The 19350-nt window shown below is 45.0% G+C and overlaps 1 protein-coding gene across 1 annotated transcript in view; it reads left to right on the top strand.

Moving 5' to 3' along the window:
* The window catches only part of CFAP43 (cilia and flagella associated protein 43), a 368309-nt gene that overhangs the window by 45789 nt on the left and 303170 nt on the right, over window positions 1-19350 (top strand). Inside the window, 2 exon segments of the mRNA XM_029610740.1 lie at window positions 15692-15854; window positions 18074-18156. Coding sequence (XP_029466600.1) covers window positions 15692-15854; window positions 18074-18156 — 246 coding nt within the window.

Below are 19350 nucleotides of genomic sequence, written 5' to 3'. Positions count from 1 at the left end.
TTTGCCCCTGCAAGCAATTATACGTGGGTAAAACAACGCGTAGCATAAAAACCAGGATCATTGAACATAGATCCAGTATCAATACTATGAGAGAGAGTGCCCCATCAGTCTCACATTGGTTAGAAATGTCCCACACTGTGGCCGATCTCTACTTTTTTTGTGATTGATGTTATTACTCCCCCAGCAAGAGGAGGGGATTTTCCTTTGACCCTCTTGAGGCGGGAGCAAAAATGGATTTTTCGTCTGAATACTTTTTCCCCGTATGGGCTCAACACTGAGCTCGAGTGGAGTCATTTTTTGTGATCAATACAGCGATCTAGTTCCCGTTGCTGTATTCGTGGAGGTTTCCTACTGACTATTTGGTTACCTTAACAGCTAGGTAGATAAGAATCAGTCGTGGGCTGTAGCGCGATTGACATTTCTTAGAAGCGAGCGGGGGCTCCCCTGCTGCAGTCCCCTTATACGGTTATTGACGTCAGCTAGCTAGGTTGATGCTGATTGGGTAGGGTGTCTGGTCAGCCATTGGTGCGATTTTTTCGCGCCCAAACACAGCGTTTAAAGTTCTAGAGATTAGACAGCTCAGGTGCACTCCTTTGCAAAATTATGCTGTTTTGACACAGGTATGTTGATAATATAATGTATATTCACACCAATATAACATGTGCACAACTAGCTGTAATTTGTCTGTTGTCTATTCCCTTGGTTCCTGGTAGTTATTTATTCTTGTGCATTACAGATTGTCGTTGCTAAAATTAATCCCCCCCGAAGCAGCCAGACAGGCGAAACACGGGTCCGTGTTGGGGACTTTATGCAAGATTCTGTGTTTAAATTGAGGAGTTGCCTGAATAAAAATATAATTGTTACAGCAAAAATTCTGACCAGGAATTGAACTTATTCTTGCACTTGTCTTGGATGTTGATATATTTTGAGTGCAAGTAGTGCTCCAGTGGTTTTCTGGACATAAATAATTGAGCCAGACGGGGAGTGGAAGGGAGGGCGGGTAGTTGTGTAAAGTGGGCCATCTTAGAAAATTGATCAACCACTACCCATATTACCGTATGTCCTTCTGAAGCTGGAAGATCGACAATGAAATTGGTGGAGATGTGTGTCTATGGTCTTGTTGGCGCCGGAAGTGGTTGTAACTGCCCCCAAGGTCTCCCCACAGGATTCTTATGCTGCGCACAAACAGGATAGGAGTCTACATACGCGCGAATGTCCTTGCGCATCCCAGGCCACCAATAATGTTGTTGAAGAAGATCTTGCGTTCGTCTTCGTCCTGGGTGCCCAGCCAACTGGGAATCATGTCCCCATTTCAGTACATTATTGCGGAGTCTCCTAGGCACCACTGTCTTACCGACTGGGACCGTGAAAGTCGCCGAGAGAATGATGCGGGCTGGGTCGATAATATTCTGTATAGGCTCCTCCACGTCTTCACTGACAAAAGATCGAGACAACGCATCGGCTTTGATATTCTTGCTTGCTGGTCGATATCTTAGTTCGAAATTGAAACGTGTAAAGAATAGTGCCCAATGGGCCTGACGTGGGTTCAGGCGTTGAGCTTGCTGTAGGTATATTAGGTTTTTATGGTCCGTAATAACTGTAATACGGTGTTGAACCCCCTCTAACCACTGTCGCCATTCCTCAAAGGCAAGTTTAATGGCTAACAATTCTTTGTCACCAATGGAATAGTTGCGTTCCACAGGTGAAAATTTCTTCGAAAAATAGGAGCACGAATGAGACGTTCCTGCTACGTCATTCTGGCTCAGAACCGCTCCAACTCCCTCAGTGGAAGCGTCAACCTCTACCGTAAATGGGCATCTAAGATCAGGGTGGCGAAGGCAGGGTTGTTGTAGGAAGGAGTCTTTGAGAGCTTGGAATGCTTCTACCGCTTCTACAGACGAGGTTTTGATATTAGCTCCTTTTCGTGTAAGTGTGGTAAGTGGCACAGCCAGTTTGGAAAAATTCTTGATGAATTGATGAATTAGCAAATTGATGAATTAGCAAATCCAAGAAACCGTTGGAGTGCACGTAGTCCGTTAGGTTGAGGCCATTCTTGTATGTATTTCACTTTGGTCGTGTCCATTTGGAAACCTTGCTTAGAGATAATATATCCCAGAAAAGGTAAGGATTCTGTTTCAAAAATGCATTTCTCTAGCTTGGCATATAATCGATGTTCTCTTAAGCATTGCAAAACTTGCATAACGTGTTGGCGATGCATCTGTGAATCCTTGGAAAAAATCAAAATATCATCAAGATAAACCACCACACATATATATAATAAGTCTCTAAAAATCTCATTAATAAAGTGTTGAAAAACAGCAGGAGCGTTAGTTAACCCGAATGGCATAACAAGGTATTCGTAATGTCCATCTCTGGTGTTAAAAGCCGTCTTCCACTCATTCCCCTCCTGAATCCAGACCAAGTTATAAGCTCCTCGTAGGTCCAATTTGGAGAATACTCGGGCTCCTTGCAGGCGATCAAACAATTCCGCAATAAGAGGCAGGGGATATCGGTCCTTGATGGTAATAGCGTTGAGTCAGAGGAAATCAATACAAGGGCGTAATGTCCCATCTTTTTTCCCGACAAAGAAAAATCCAGCCCCCCCGGGAGAGGTGGATCGTCGAATAAACCCATTCTGTAGATTGTCCTGGATGTATTCGGACATCGCCCGAGTCTCTGCGGCAGATAAGGGGTAGACTCTCCCTTGAGGTGGTGTGGATCCCGGAATCAACTTAATAGTGCAGTCAAAATCTCGATGCGGGGGCAATGTATCTGTGGCCTTCTTGGAGAATACATTCGCAAATTGTTTGTACTGAAAGGGTAAATTCTTCAAGACTGAGGTGCAGACGAAACTAGGAGCGGGAGTCGTTCCCTTTAAGCAAGTCTCATGGCATCCTGGTCCCCAGCGAGTAAGTCTTAAAGAAGTCCAATCAAATTGTGGATTATGGCGTTGCAACCAGGGAATGCCAAGAACCACTGAGTGAATGGCTTTCCTGAGGACGTAAAAGGTGATTTGTTCTGTGTGGTCGGGTGCAATGTGGCAATCCAGAGGTTCCGTGTGGTGAGTTATTCTTCCTGGTAATGGTTCGCCGTGAATAGAAGAGATGATCAATGGCTTTAAACAGAGACTAGTAGGAATCTGGAGTTGATCCACTATTTCTTGTAATATGAAGTCTCCACCTGCACCGGAATCTACTAAAGCTAAAGTTTTAAATTCGTGTCCTTCAATGTTGAGGGTAACTGGTAAGGTGAGTGGGGGAGCTGGTGATATGAGGCCTAGGGTGACTCCCCCCATGGATCCTAGGCTTTGTAGTTTCCCGGACGGATAGGGCAGACGGCTATACGATGGCCGGACCCTCCACAGTATAGACACAGGCCTGCCTTGCGGCATCTCTGACGTTCTTCAGGTGATAAAGGACCTCGGCCTAATTGCATGGGTTCCTCTACCGTCCCTTCGTTGGTAGAAGACTCTTGAGGGGTTGTGGAGGTGGAAGGTGGAACATAGGAAATAGCCGGGCATTTCCTTGATCCTAGGGCCTCGCGAGCCCTTTCTTGTAGCCGTCGATCAATTCTGTTTGCTAGTTCAATGAGGGAATTTAAGGAGGACGGAAGTTCCCGAGCGGCCAGCTCATCCTTGATCCTGGCAGATAGTCCCTCCAGGTATATTGTTCGCAGGACGCGTTCCTCCCAATGAAGTTCTGTAGCTAGGGTTCAGAACTCAATAGTGTAATCCGTGAGGGATCGCCCTCCTTGACGGAGGTGAAGGAGGTCGGAACCGGCGGCTGCTTGTTTCCCGGGTTCCTCAAAAACTGTCCGAAATAATTCCAGAAATCGTGGAAAGTCTTGCAATACCGGGTCCAAGCGCTGCCACAGCGGAGACGCCCAGGCCAAAGCTTTGCCTTCTAGTAAGGATAAAATATAGGTAGTCTTGGTTATATCATCCGGAAACAGAGGCATTTGCAGATGGAAATGCATACTGCACTGGTCTAGAAATCCCAAACATAAGCGAGGATCCCCGGCGTATCAGGGTGGAGCTGGTAATGGAAGAACTGGCCGACTGTAGCTTTGTGTTGCTGGCGGAACTGGTACAGGCGGAGGGGTTGAGGTCGGAGTGCCAGAGTGTGTAGCGACTACTGTGTCCAGCCGAGCATTGAGTCGCTCTATGGAGGCTGTCATAGATTCCAACATACTCTGTTGCTCCATTATCTTCTGTGCCAAGCCAGGAATTGCTCTTAGTGCGGAGGCCTCTGCCGGGTCCATGGCCTTGGCTTACTGTTATGACTAGGACGGTGGACCCTTGGTCCGACGTAGTACTTCAAGTCCCTACCGTCGGAAGGCGAGGCCAACTCGGAAGGTCTCGTGAGGTTGCAGAGGGAAATCTGGATGCAGGCGCCTCCTACCGGTCGTGTGGTCCAGATAGCTGGCGCCTCCAGCAGGTCGATACCACTCTGGCTCACACACACAGGTAGTCGAGAAGAGTCCTGGTGTTAAGAGCCAAAGGATATTCCACAGCCAGTCCAGGGATTAAGAACCAAAGGATACTCCGCAGCCAGTCCAGGGATCAAGAACCAAAGGATACTCCGCAGCCAGTCCAGGGATCAAGAACCAAAGGATATTCCGCAGCCAGTCCAAGGGTCAATACCAAGCAAAGTCATCAGCCAGTCCAGAAATCAGATACCAGGGAAGAACAGCAGCCAGTCCGAGAATCAGGCACGAGAGGTCAACCACAGGAACGGAACTCAGGAACAACAAACCACAGGAGCCAAGAAGCCAAGGCAAGGTCTGAGGTGCAGACCTTGCCTTAAATAGTCCCCCGAAGATGGAGCGTACAGGAAGGAGCCCAACCCATTTCCTGTAGTGGCTCCTTTAAATCCTAGCACTGCCACGCGCGCGGCCCTAGGAGAACCCAGCGGGGGCGGAGCTAGATGCGCGTAGGAGGACGCTGCAGCCATGACGGTCAGGCAGCAGGCACTGCTGCAGGAAGAACCTGCTGAAGCTGAGCCTTCAACATCGGCGGGTTGGCCCACCGCGCTGGTGAGTGGCTGGCCCCGGTTGCGGCTTGCCGCGGCCGGCGGCCATAACATAGGTAAGTAGTAATTTCTTCTTAAAACAAAATTAAGAACCTAAAGACTCCATGTAGATAGAAGGTATCTGTATCTCAGATGAAGGCACTCTAGCTCTTGTTGCTTTCTACAGTTTGATGTCGTGCACATATTTTCAGCTTCCAAAATTTTTTCTCTCTCACCCAGTGCATTTTGTTTTAGTTGCATACTTAAAATCTGTTATTTTACTGTTTGAAGAATGTGTTTTTATAATTGCAAAGTATCAGTTCTAAGATTAATTATATTTAGCTTATTATTAAATTCACTCAGGTCTATTTCATGGTAGATTGCAATACAAAACTGAAAGGAATGCGACTTACATTTATCTAGCCACACAAATACAGGTAAATACAGATTAGTGTATATTAAATAGATCCAGAATAGGAATAATTTTGTAATTTTGTGCATAAGGTAGGTGGTAGAAATGCACATAAGTCATATTAATATTCTAAATAAACTTATGTGTGGAAGTTTGCTCAGAAAATTACCCCAGGATAACTATATGCCTACTTTTACATTTGCTCTTTAGTGTGTATTATTTTCCTGGGTAAATTTACATGCATACATTGGGATTTTATACGTGATAACCACTCCCCTTGACTCCAGGAATTCTTCCACACAGGACAGGTAAATGTCCATGCAAACAGGACATACACAAGAAAGTTTACCTGCATACTGGGTTGGAAATTTTATAAGTGTTTTATGTTCGTGCCTTTTAAATATTACTCTTAATACAAATGGTTTTGTCTATTAACACATTTTTCAAGGCCCCAGGGGATTCACTCAATTTGTATCAGGAGTTAGTGGGGTCACATTCTTTTATCACTTCCCTATAATTTATTGAAGCTAAAATACTCCAGAGCAGGTGACCTGAATATAAATTTAACCAAGTTTAACCAATAACCACCAAGGGGCAGCAGAGTAAAGGTTTAATATCAATTATTTTTGGATTCTCCACAATATATTTCATCTGGAAAACTATTCACACTTCTATCAGGTGTTGCTTTCCTTCTGCATTTTTTACATCTCTTAAAGTCACTAGTCTTTGATGTAATTTAGCATAGTTTATTATGGTACATAATGATAATGTAGCATTGGAGATATTGTGTAGAATACTAACAGGCCATGTGTGAATGGGTGTGCATACCATGCATTTGCACAGGGCGGCACACGAGAGGGAGGTGGCGAGCCAGCGATAGCAGGAGAGGCCACGGGGCTGCTGACAGCCAAAGAAGGAGAGAGGCGCAAGCTGCCGGCATTCAAGCCACTGGCAGCCGTCGGAAAGGCCCGTGTTCTGTTTGCATGTGCGTGCACGTGCACACACAGCTTCCACTCCCCCCCCCCCCCCCCCCCCAAATCTGGAAGGCCAGAGGGCCGTATGACCCGAAGACATCAGGAGGCCCTCAGGGACGTGATGGAGCTCATCCCCTAATGGCTGCTATCCTGGTTGGCCCTCACCCCTGCCCCCCAGCCTGCCCCTTTCACAAAGCCTGGCACTTCCACACGTATCAGAAGATACGCCTGTGGCCGGGCCGTTACGAAAATGCGCTCGGTTTGCACATGGCCTGGCCACCTGCGTACCTCCCGGTATTTGCATGCTCTGGGCTATTAAAATTTGGCCTTAAGGGATCAATCTACAAAAGATTTAGCTGCCCACCTTTGGGACTTAAAAACCTAAATTGGCAACATTGAAAACTGACTAGGGCTGAGTAAATACATTTAGGCACCTATTGTCACTGGGCCCTTAAATTTAGGCACCTAAAAAGTGGGCAAGTCAGGGAAAGTAGGTTAGGCAGCTACTGCTGATTTTCAGTGCTAGGCCCTAATTTAGGTTTCTAAATGTAGGAAAATAATTAGTAATCCTTTACTCATTCAAAGGATAGCAATAGCTTTATTTAGTGTACCTCCAGTCTACCTCCAGAGGCCTACCAGCGGAGACTTCGAGGACCGCCCCCTGCCTGACGTCAGAGGAGGCGCCGAGTGAGTTCTCTTTAAATTTACAACTCACTCCAGGCGCTTTCCTCTTTGCCTGGAAGGATCGCTGCCAGCCTGTCCTGCAGCCAAGACCCATCGGGGTCTAGGATCCGAGGCCCGACACCCCTCCTCCTCACCCGACGCTCCCACAGCCGGAGAAGGCTGCGACCGGAGGGAAAAAGACCCCCTGCCTCCCCTGCCTCCCCTACAAACCCGACTCACCTGAGCTCCACCGGGGTCCCAGCATCGGAGGCCCGCTCCCGCCCCCATTGCACCCAAGACCGGAGAGAGCCGCGACAGACCACGCCGCAACCAGCACAAGCAAGACCCCAGCTCCAGAGGCCTACCGGCGGAGACTTCGAGGACCGCCCCCTGCCTGACGTCAGAGGAGGCGCCGAGTGAGTTCTCTTTAAATTTACAACTCACTCCAGGCGCCGTGCGCCGGGCGTTGTGCACCCGAAGGAGCGCAACCTAAGGGGTCTGCCCCTTAGTGCGCCCCTTTGTGCTCCCCCTTTCCCCCGCCTCCCCCCTCCCCATTACCTCACCCTCTCCCTCCCTCCTTTCCTCCACCCCGTCCCCCCCTCCCTGCTCCACCTCTCCATTGCCAATATCCCAAATGCTCCAGCAGATTTTTACCGTTCTCCTCTTTGACACCCTATGATTGCCCTACCTCTCTATGTGGCACTCCTCACAACATATGACTGCCTCTAGTCCAAAGAGCAATAATGGCCTCCATCCACCACCATCTGAAGGCACAGCATTGAAACTCACTATTTTGTATACTTCTCTGTATTGATTTTTACTGTTGCATATCCCTCACCTATCGAATACCAACTGCTGACCTTACATGACCCTAATCTATGATTTACTGAATTCAGCTCTGCTGCACTGTTCCACCTTGATCTCCACTCACAATTCCCTCCTCTTAACAGTCTAATCACCTTTCTCCACCCCACCCTTTCCCACTCCCAGTTCCTCCTGTCACCTTTGCTCATCCCACTGCCCCTTCAACTCTCCACCGCCCCCTCACCTCCACATCCCCCCCACACCAATATTCTTCAATATGCCTCCCCACTCCTACTCTGCCCCCAACCCTCTCCCCATCCCCCGCATCCATTACCCTATGCACAGATCTCCTCCCTATCACATAGCGAACCCCCAAACCCAGCATAAGTACCTCCTCCCTATCCTTATCTCCCCATTAACACAATTTCTCGGCCTCACCACTTTATCCATCATACTCTTCAATGCTCACTCCATTTCCAAAAAAACTCACATCCTCGATGACCTTATAATCGATCACAAGCCAGACATCTGTGCAGTCACAGAAACCTGGCTCAAGGACAGTGACACAGTCCTATTGAACCAACTCCCCTCCCACTCTTATAACATCTTTTCCATACCCAGACCAAAGAAAAAAGGTGGTGGCATCCTCCTTATTGCCAAAAAAAGCCTTAAACTATCTCCTGCAAACATCTTTCCCCCTCCTAAGTTTGAAATCGGCCTTTTCAAATCCACTGACCTACAAATATGTCTCATATACGCCCCCCCTGGCCTACTAGAACATAACCCCTCACCCCTCATTGAATTCGTCTCTAACAACATAAACCTTGAAAAACCCGCCATTCTACTGGGTGATTTCAATCTCCACGTCGATTCTACACTCCCCTCACTTTCCTGTGAAACCTTCATTAATGCCCTTCATGCTCTAGGATTCACCCAAATCATCTCACCCCCCACACACAAGGCTGGGCACACCCTCGATCTCATTTTTATCAATTCCAGTATCCAGGTCTCCTCACCCCCCACCTGTACTCCAGTCCCATGGTCCGATCACGCACTCATCGAGACTCAACTCTCGACTGACACCTCTATCACCCACAACCACTCCCAAAACAACAAATCCTTCTCCTATCGTAAAACTTGCACAACGGAGGAGCTTACCACAGCATTTTCTGAATCATTAAACAAAATTGATTGCTCCTCCCAACACTCTCAATTCATGGTCCAACCTCACCCAGGATATAGCCAACAACTTATGCCCCCTTATCACATGCAAACAACGCACATCACACTCCAACAACAAACCCTGGTACTCCAAAGAGCTGCAAGAAATGAAACAAAATCTTAAACTTAAAGAAAAAGCCTGGCGCAAAGACCCATGCCCACAACTCTCTGCTGCCTACAAAACTCACCTACACGCCTACCGCCATGCCATCCAAAACACCAAACGCGACTACTAGGCTGTTAAGATCCACCAATACTCATTCAATCCCAAAGCCCTCTTCTCTTACGTCGCAGCCCACACCACTCCCATTACCCCTAGCAGTACTGAAGAAGAAACAAACTCGAAATGTGAAGAACTCACGCAATTCTTCTACAACAAAATATCTAAGCTTCTCCTTACCCTCCCGCCTACAACACCCCCTCATCCCTTCTCCCCCAGCCCAAACGCATCCCTACTTCCCCCCCCCATGAAAAACTCATTCAACACTCTAGAACTCATTTCCTCTAAGGAAATTGAGACAATTCTTAAGAAATCCAAGCCTGCATCTCACCCCTCCGACTCTATACCCACGAAAACCATACTCTCCATCCCCAACATCATTGCTCCCCCTCTAGCAGAGATTATAAACTGCTCTCTTTCCTCAGGCTCAGTTCCTGATCCCCTCAGGCATGCAATCGTCAAACCCCTACTCAAGAAGCCTTCTCTAGACCCCAAAATCACAGCTAATTACCGACCCATTTCTAATCTCCCATTCATCTCCAAAATCTAGGAGAAGGTTGTAAATAACCAACTCATGGACTACCTTGATGATAACGACATACTTCACCCATCACAGTTTGGTTTTCGTAAGTACTTAAGTACCAAAACCCTCCTTCTCTCACTCACTGACTTTCTCCTCACAGGCCTTGACCAAGGCCACAATTTCCTCATTGAGTTCCTTGACATCTCTGCGGCTTTTGATACTATAAGCCACGATCTCCTCATCTCACGCCTTGCCGACATCGGCATTTCCGGCACCGCCTTACTATGGTTCAGTTCCTACCTTTCTGACAGACGCTTCTTGGTAAAACTAGGCACTTCCGAATCCTCCCGCGTCACTCTCTCCCAAGGGGTTCCCCAAGGTTCCTCCCTTTCCTCTATCCTTTTCAACATCTACCTCCTCCCCCTCTGTCACTATCTCTCAGATCTAGGCCTCAAATTCTACATATACGCAGATGATGTCCAAATCATCATCCCCATCCAAGGCTCTCTTTCTGCCACCTTAAATTTCTGGGAAAAATGCCTCTCCTCTATCAACACCTTCTTGACTTCCCTTCAGCTTTGCCTCAACACAGCAAAAACTGAGCTCTTCCTCATCCATAACCAACAAACTTTCAAGCTCTCTCCCTCCAAAGATCCCATGATCGCCACCTTCACATCCCAAACCCCGGTACGAAACCTTGGCTTCCTATTTGATGCACATCTGAACCTGAAAAACCATATCTCCTCGGTCATTAAAGGGGGTTATTACAAACTCATGGTCATTAAAAAGCTCAAGCCCCTACTTCACACACACGACCTCAAAACTGTAATCCAAACCACTTTATCCGCCAAGATTGATTATTGCAATTCCCTTTATCTTGGCCTCCCTTTCTCCACTATCAAACCTCTACAGATATTGCAAAACGCCACATTAGCAATGCCCACAAATCTGACCACATAACTCCCATCCTCAAGGACCTACATTGGCTCCCCATCTCATTCCGTATACTTTTTAAAATACTTACCATCATTCACAAAGCCATTCATAATGACAACTCCTCATGGCTAAGTGAACCTTTAAAATTTACACAACCCTCCCGCCCCACCAGAATGAACCGTAAATGTACCTTACAAGTCCCCCCACTCAAGAAAGCCCGACTTAAAGCCACAAGAGATCGTGCCCTGTCGATTGCTGGTCCCACTCACTGGAACTCCCTCCCCCTCAATCTACGCCTTGAGCCATCTCCTTACAAGTTCCGAAAATTGCTGAAGACATGGCTCTTCCACCAGGCCTTCCCAGATTAATCCCCGGCTGCTCCTCTGCAACCTTTTATGAAATCCCCTGTCTCCCCCCCCCCCCTCTCCACAGTAACCCACTGAATCACCTAATCACTGTAACAATTCTGGAGACTTGCAACCTTGCCTCCCATATTTAATCCTTCTCTAGTTACTGGTTCCTTTTAGTTAAGTTCGATTCCTCCCTATTTTCTTATTATTATTCTATCAGTTATCCTATTACCCCCCCCCCCCCCTGTTTAATGTAATTTCCACCTTTTTGTTTAATATGTAAACCGATATGATGTGTATTTTAATGTCGGTATAAAAAAGCTGTTAAATAAATAAATAAATAAATAAATACCTGACTAATAATGTTTTATGGACTTTTCTTCCACAATTTGTTGAAATCTCTTTTAAAATCCATGATAATCGCCTTGATCACATCCTCTGGCAACAGATTCTACAGCTTGATTGTAATTTCTACAATCTGTTTTTGAATATGCTGATTGTTAGTTTCATGGATTGTCCCTTTGTTTAAGTAGTATTTGAAAAAGTAAATAACTGTCCTTGATTTACTCATTCCACCCCACTAATTATTTTATAAACTTCTATCATATCCCCTCTCAGCTATCTCTTTTCCAAATTGAAGAACCCCAACCTGAGTAGCCTGTCATCATAGGAGAGATGTTCCATCTTTTTTATCATTTTTCTTGCCTTCTTCTGCACCTTTTCTAGTTCTTCTTCTATGTCTTTCTTGAGATGGGGGTGACTAGAACTCAAGGCACTTAGCTTTCTTTGAATATCAGCCTCTAGGCTTTTAGGAAGCTGCATAACAATTCACTTAAAGGTGAATTTTTTTTTTTAGTTAAATCTTTTTTTATTGAAAAAGAAAGATATCAACAAGAACAAACAGCAAACATTTTCACGCTTACATGTCCAGTGTTGTGCTTTTCAAAGAATAAACACATAGAGAAACTGATCTCATATATTCAGTTTGTACTTTACATGGATCAACTATTGCTCGCCAGAAGGAGTTCTGCATCTGACAGGGCATCTGACAATTCAGAATCCATTCAACTGAAGAAATATTGAGCCGCACTGAAACTCCCCCCCTCCCCCCCCCCCCCCCACCCCTTATCTGGTGATCCTGATATATCAAAAAATTATTATGAGGGCCACGCTATCTACAAGCCAACAACATGAAAGCAATTGAATAAGGTTATACAATGGGTAAGTCATTGAGAAGCAAACTGTGAGCTAGTGGAGAAAGAGATCGGAGGTATACGTCCCAGCGTTTGACAAAGTCTCTTTTCTTCTTGAATTTTCAAGAATTTGTCTACATACTTATCCAGAATACATGTCTGATGAATCAAATTACAAAATTGTGTTAATGTGGACGGGTCTGGAGAGATCCATTTTTGTAAAATACATTTCTTAGCAAGCAATATCAGTAGTCTATAAAAGTACAATTTTAAATCTGCACGTGAACGTCCATGTGCACGTGGTTCCCGGTGCACACACATGGACGTGTGCGCACATGTGTCCTCGATTTTATATTGGCACACACATGTTATTTACTCTTTCGGATAGTAGAAAGACTAGGGGGCACTCCATGAAGTTAACATGGGGCACATTTAAAACTAATCGGAGAAAGTTCTTTTTTACTCAGCGCACAATTAAACTCTGGAATTTGTTGCCAGAGGATGTGGTTAGTGCAGTTAGTATAGCTGTGTTTAAAAAAGGATTGGATAAGTTCTTGGAGGAGAAGTCCATTACCTGCTATTAAGTTCACTTAGAGAATAGCCACTGCCATTAGCAATGGTAACATGGAATAGACTTAGTTTTTGGGTACTTGCCTGGTTCTTATGGCCTGGATTAGCCACTGTTGGAAACAGGATGCTGGGCTTGATGGACCGTTGGACTGACCCAGTATGGCATTTTCTTATGTTCTTATGTTCTCATATGTGGTTTAGGTTCTCTGACCAGCTCAGAAGTTCTGCCCTTGCCTCTGGTCTGAGTTCACTACACTATCTGCTTGATCCATTTATTATTGAACCCTAACAAGAGACTGGTTCCGTGCTTTCAGACAGGCACTAGAACCTCTCACATTTTGTATGCCTTTTCTTGGGGGGGGGGGGGGGGGGGCGGGGAGTGTAACATAAGGAAGCCCCCTACTGGTTTACATAAGAGTCTGCTTTGGGTGAAGTTTCAGCCAGAAGAGAACCTGAATCGTCTGTGGCAATTTTTTTGGGTAGGTAGGCTGATAGCAGAAGCTTAGGTTTTTGGCACAGTGTGACTAGGCTGTGTGGGCCAAACATATGGATATAGGTGTAGAGGAATAATAAATAGGAGTAAAATATTATTAAATATTGTCTTGTTCTATCTTGGAGCAGGAGTGTACTAAAGATTCAGAATGTAGGCACACAAATCAATTTTCAAAAAATGCTAAGGCAACCAAATTTTAGTTGACCGGATTTAAGCCTGCTATTCATTCATCTAAATGTGTATGCCTAAGTTACGGGTAGATTTTTAAAGCGTTGCTCACGAAAATTGGTCCCATACATGCGTATGTGGGCCATGCCCAAGCAAAGTAAATTTTAAGAAGCCGGGAAGTATGCGCATACATAATTGTGTGAACATTAAGAATAAGAAGGCAGAAAAGAGGTGTCTGGGGCTAAGACATATGTGTGTAACCCCTGAATTATGCAAGGCTGACCATGGCAATGTACTCCACAGGTAGCTTTACTACTGGCCCTTATAAGGCACAAGGTGAGAAAGAGAGAGCGAGAGAGACTCTTTTAAAGGACCAATCTGACACTTTATATATATCCTACTGTAAGGAGGGCACTATCAACTCAGGGTGGGGTTTTTTTTTTGGGGGGGGTTGTTACATTTGGGGGGGGGGTTGTAGACCTTTGTAACACCGCTTCCTCCAAAACTCACCCTGAATTGAAAGTGCCCCTCTTACAGTGGGATATATAGAGAGTGTCAGATTTCAGATTGGCCCTTTAAAAGAGGTGTGCTCTCTCTTTCCCTCTCTCCAGTCAGTCACTTGTGAATAGGTGCATAAGGCTCCAACACATATGGTAGAGAGTTTTTAAATGGTACATGCATACTTGCACACAGAACATAAAATTGAGTGTGTTTTTGCTCACGTGCCCATTACGCACGTTTATGGGCGCATGCGCTCACCTTTTAAAATTTACTTATTAGGTAGCTAAAAAATGCATATTTTAAAAAGGCCCTGCCATGCGGTAAAGCCGCAGGATGCGAGTAAGTCCTGGTGCTTTGGAAAAGGGGTGGGGAGAGGTGGGGCGGGGGTGGTCCGGAGGGGTGGACTGGGTGGGGTCAGAGGCTCCCGGCATAGCGGCCATTTGCCGCTGTGTTGGGGGATTGCGTTCCGGCAGGCTGCTGGTGCGCGCAACCTGCACCTGCACCAACGCAGGCGCAACAGGTATAACAAAAATTTGGGGGGGAGGGGTTAGGTTAGGGCTGGGGTGGTAGGTTAGGGGACGGGGAAAGGAGGTTAGTTTAGGGGTTTGGGAAGTTCCCTCCGAAATCGGAGTGGTCTGGGTGGGAAAAGGGGAAGGTCGTGGGTGTCGGCATGCAAGTTGCACTAATATGCACCTCCTTGTGCCGCCGACTCCTGATTTTATAACATCTACGCACCGGCGTACGCATGTTATAAAATCGCGCATCCATATGTGTGCGCCGGGTAGAGCGCGCACATGGACGCGCGTGCATAGGTCTGAAAATCTACCCCTAAGTGCCTAACTTGTTTTCCCACCTAAATTTAGAGGCTTAGCCTGGTTCAGTTTTCAAAAGGAACAATTTAGCTGTCCTACTCCCACTGTTAGACAGCTATACAATTTGAAAATTGACCCCACAATTTTAAAGGAATTAATATGTAGAAATGATACCTTTCTGAAAGAATTTTCAAAAACAGCCATGCTGCAAGACCTAGGGGCATAATACATCCTGACAATCTAAGAAGCATCGGAACGTAGAGTTTGTTCCGTCAGAGGGGAAATGTGTGAAATTTAGGAGATTATGCTGGAAAAGAAAGATGCTATCTCTGAGCAGTGGAGATACTATAAAGTTTATCGATTAGCTAACCTCACCTCAAATGGAATAGAAACGTAATCATATACAAAATGGAGAAATCCCTCTTTGTAACATTTAACTGCGAGCAGTGTTCTCTGTAAACTGTGCCTGTGTGCACGCACACACTGGTCATGAAACAAACACCCACAGGATAACACTGCATGCTTAGGAAAAGAAAATAGAATGATGTTTCAAAGAAAATTGCTCATAAATCTGTACACTGCTTCTAAAGTGTTGTGCACACGAGAATTAATTTGCGCACACAATCCTCAAAGATTTAGAGAGAACATTGTCTGTGAGCCTTCAATTTGTTGTAAAGCGGAATTGTTACAGAAGGATCTAACTAGGGTAAAGCAATACTGTACAAAAATAGCAAGACCAGTTAATGTCAACCAAAATTTGTTATCAAATGAGATCCTTGTACTGCTGAAAGTACCTGACTGTTTGGCATGCTCATTTGATTTTCACGGAATTTGTCTTCAAGCCTAAGGAGGAAAAGAAGCCTGTGGTCCATCCTGTTTCTCATTGCTGGAGTCCAACATTTGACTTGTATGTGGGATGTGAAGAAGGACATCTTTTGGTAATTAATACAGATACATATGAGGTTATTGGACACAGCAATCCAAATGCAATTAAGCACCTTGGTGGTAAGAAACTTTAACACTAAACTCCTACTCAAATTACTATACCCTTCTATTACCTTATTGGAAATTTTGTCTTTAGTAAAGTAGAATTTATAAGGAATTATTACAGAATTGCCCAAGCAATGGAATATAGCAGAATATGGTTAGAGTAGTAATTTTAACTATGTTAACTGCTCTGTCATGGGTTGCATACTTATTAATTAGCATACCTTCAGATGATGGGAAAGAGAGAATAAAATTCATACTTTATTGTCTAAACACATTTATCACCCTACGTACACTTATAAAGTCAGATTTTGGTTGTGCAAATTGCAATAAAATTGTACCACTTCTTTCCAAATGGGCATGCTGCTAGTTGATGATAACAGTTTGAATGTATAAAAATCAATACACAAAAGTTAGAGTATAGAGTAGAGGAATAGACTAATGTTAGAGCAACAGGCTGAGAACCAGGGAAGGCAAGGTTCAAATCCTGATGACATTCCTTGTAACCTTAGGCATGTCACTTCAGCATCCATTGCCTCAGGTTTAGACTTAGATCATAAGCCCTCTGGGGACAAAGAAATTACCTACAGTACCTGATTTGTAACTCGCCTAGAGTACAGGGTTTGAAAAGGCAAGGAAATCCAATGAAGCGCTAAGATAGTTTATTGCATCATGATAATTTGATAGTTTGGTCATAAATTGCATTTCAGATGTCCATTTTAAAAGACCTTCCTGATGTTGGCAAGCACAGTTCTCCTACCCTGTCTGATCTTTGACACTTTACAGGGTTTAATCAGAGATAAGTCTTATTGCCAAAGTGTTTTAAGACATTATCCACTAACTATATATGTGAAATATCAGTGGAGAAAATGAACACAGAGATCCATATTCACCTGGCCATGTTTGGACAATTTTACCTAGACACCTTTGTCTGGTTAACTGTATCCAGATATTGAACCAGAATACAGCCAGGCTGAATATCCGGTCTAAAGTTATTTGAGTAAAATTGTCCTGGTAGCTAAAGGTCTGCTATTTGGCTGGCCAGAGTTACCCAGGTAACTTTGTCTGGCCCAGACAAAGAAAGTCCATGCCTTGGTGACATTCCCCAGTGCCACTTCTTTCTACTCAACTAAATTTAGCCGGAGTATGGGGTGGAGGGGAGGGATTTCAAACATGGGGATTTATCTGGCTAACGCCAAATGATAGCTGGACAAACCATTTGAATATGGACCTGATTGGAGCTAGTCCAACTGGGGCTATAGCTCATGACCATGAGATCTTTTTCCCCATGCAGTAATATCTGTTTCTTAACCTTAGTTGAATGATATGCCGAAAAGAAAACAAACCAGTAAACTAAAGCAAAATTAATTGAAATTGTTTCATGCATTTGACAATATTCTCTAGAAAGAATATAAGAAAAGGAACCTAGAAAATGAGAAAGGAATGGATACGTGGAAAACAATTGATTAAAATATCTCACCAAAACATATAGGGGCATATTTTCAAAGCCCAAGTGCCTAGGGTCTATGCTCAAAAGGCCCGGCGGTGTGCGCAAAGCCCCAGGACGCGTGTAAGTCCCGGGGCTTGAAAAAATGGGCGGGGCGGGGCGTGGGCAGAGGCCTCCGTACAGCCGCTGGGCCGGGGGGATCGCGCGCTGGCACTTGGCAGGCGAAACTTCCACAACAAAGGTACGGGCGGGGGTGGTTTCGGGTTGGGGGCGGGACAGGTAGGGGAAGGGAGGGGAAGGTGGGGGAGGGAACGGGGAAAGCCAGCTGGTCTCCCCGAGGGCTCGGTGCGCGCAAGTTGCACTAGTGTGCACCCCCTTGCACAAGCTAACCCCTGATTTTATAACCTGCGCGCGCATGTTATAAAATCGGGCGTACATTTGTGCGTGCCGGGTAACGCGTGTAACTTTTAAAATCTGCCCCATATTGAAGACTCTCCTCTTTAGACTTTGGTCTTGGTTTTCAGTTATTTGGATTTACCTTTAGCAAGATCACATCTCTTGTTTCTTATGTTTCACTCAAGTTAATCTGAGAAGCTGAAGGGGTGGTGGGAAAGGCATCGAGGGAGGAATTATCTTTATTCTATTCAGGGTCCTATACAGTTGGCAGGACTTTCACATTCTAATTTAGTCTTGTGGGTTATCTTAGAGAAATACAGTTTTGTATGTACATATTCACTTTGTGTTGCTTTTTTTCTTGTTTTTCTCACTTATCTTGTTTTTGCTTTCCTAGGAGACTCAGGAGTGGCCAATTTACGGGTCGGGAGCCTGAATACTATGGCACTGAATCAAAGTGGTCTGTATGCAGCAGGACATGTAAGGGATTTCTCGTCATTGGTGTAGTCGGAATGGGGTTAGCCACAGGGGCTATGGCTCAACCAATTTGGCCATACCTCCAGAATTGCTATGGGAGATCTGGAAATGGGCAATGCAGACAGCAGCTATTCCTCAACAGGAGGAGGAGGAGGCGAAGGAGAGAAGCGATTCGTTGACCACATCCTCCACCTCTGTAGCTGTGGGCCTGACTGCTAATTTGAACCACATAGGACTCTATATACTGATTCAAAGCAGCAGTCAAGGCCAGGCAGAAAAGGAGGCTGAGGACATGGCTCAAGGCACTGCCGCTGTCCTCCTCCTGCTGCTGAACAGCATAGGAAGGGGGAACATAGAGGGAGAGAAAGGAAGGGGGGGGGGCATGGAAGGAGAGAAAGAGAGATTGATGGGGATGGGCAGAGGAACAAAGAGAGAGAAGGCATGGAATTTGATTGGCTTGGCCCCGACAAACCAACCAAAAAGGCATTCTGCTACCTCTGGGTGTAATGGATGAAAAAAACAACCTGGTGGAATATTAAACAACAAATTAACAGGAAATTCTCCCACACTCCTCAGTCAAATTGCTACTGCTAGAATACAACTAATGAGAACTTCATAATGATGCAATGGCACATTAAGGCTAACAAAAAGTCTATGATGTCAGTGACTTAGTTAACGTAGTGTATTTTTAATTAGGAGCACTTTTTATTTATTAACTTGCAAATTTTTTTGAGGTGAAATACAAAGACCCAGGTGATAAGCCATTGGGCATGCAAGCAGAAAATACAAAAATGGGGTGAACCATAGATGGTTCTAATAGCAACCCACCAGAATGCAAAGGCAAGAAGGTTCAGTCAATGAAAGGATTATGGATGCACTGATACAGAAGTAGCCAAGGGAAATGTTGCCTTATGCGCTTTTTTCCACCTTGGCCATTAATAGGCCATGTAATAAAAAAGTTCGGGAAGGAGTAGGTATATTTTATTTATTTATATTTATTTATTTTTAATTTTTATATACCGGAATTCCTGTATGCAATACAAATCATTCCGGTTTACAAGTAACGAAAAGGTTGCCCTGGTCTGGGAGGTTAGACCGGGGTTTTGTACATAGAACATTAAACATTGAACAATAACAATCAACCATTAAACATTATTACAAGGAACATTGAAGGTAAAAATAACATTTAGCAAATGG

The sequence above is a fragment of the Rhinatrema bivittatum genome, chromosome 7, assembly GCF_901001135.1.
Source record: "Rhinatrema bivittatum chromosome 7, aRhiBiv1.1, whole genome shotgun sequence".
Lineage (NCBI taxonomy): Eukaryota > Metazoa > Chordata > Amphibia > Gymnophiona > Rhinatrematidae > Rhinatrema > Rhinatrema bivittatum.
Note: the sequence above shows the minus strand (reverse complement) of the source record. Positions and strands in the feature narration are given on the sequence as shown.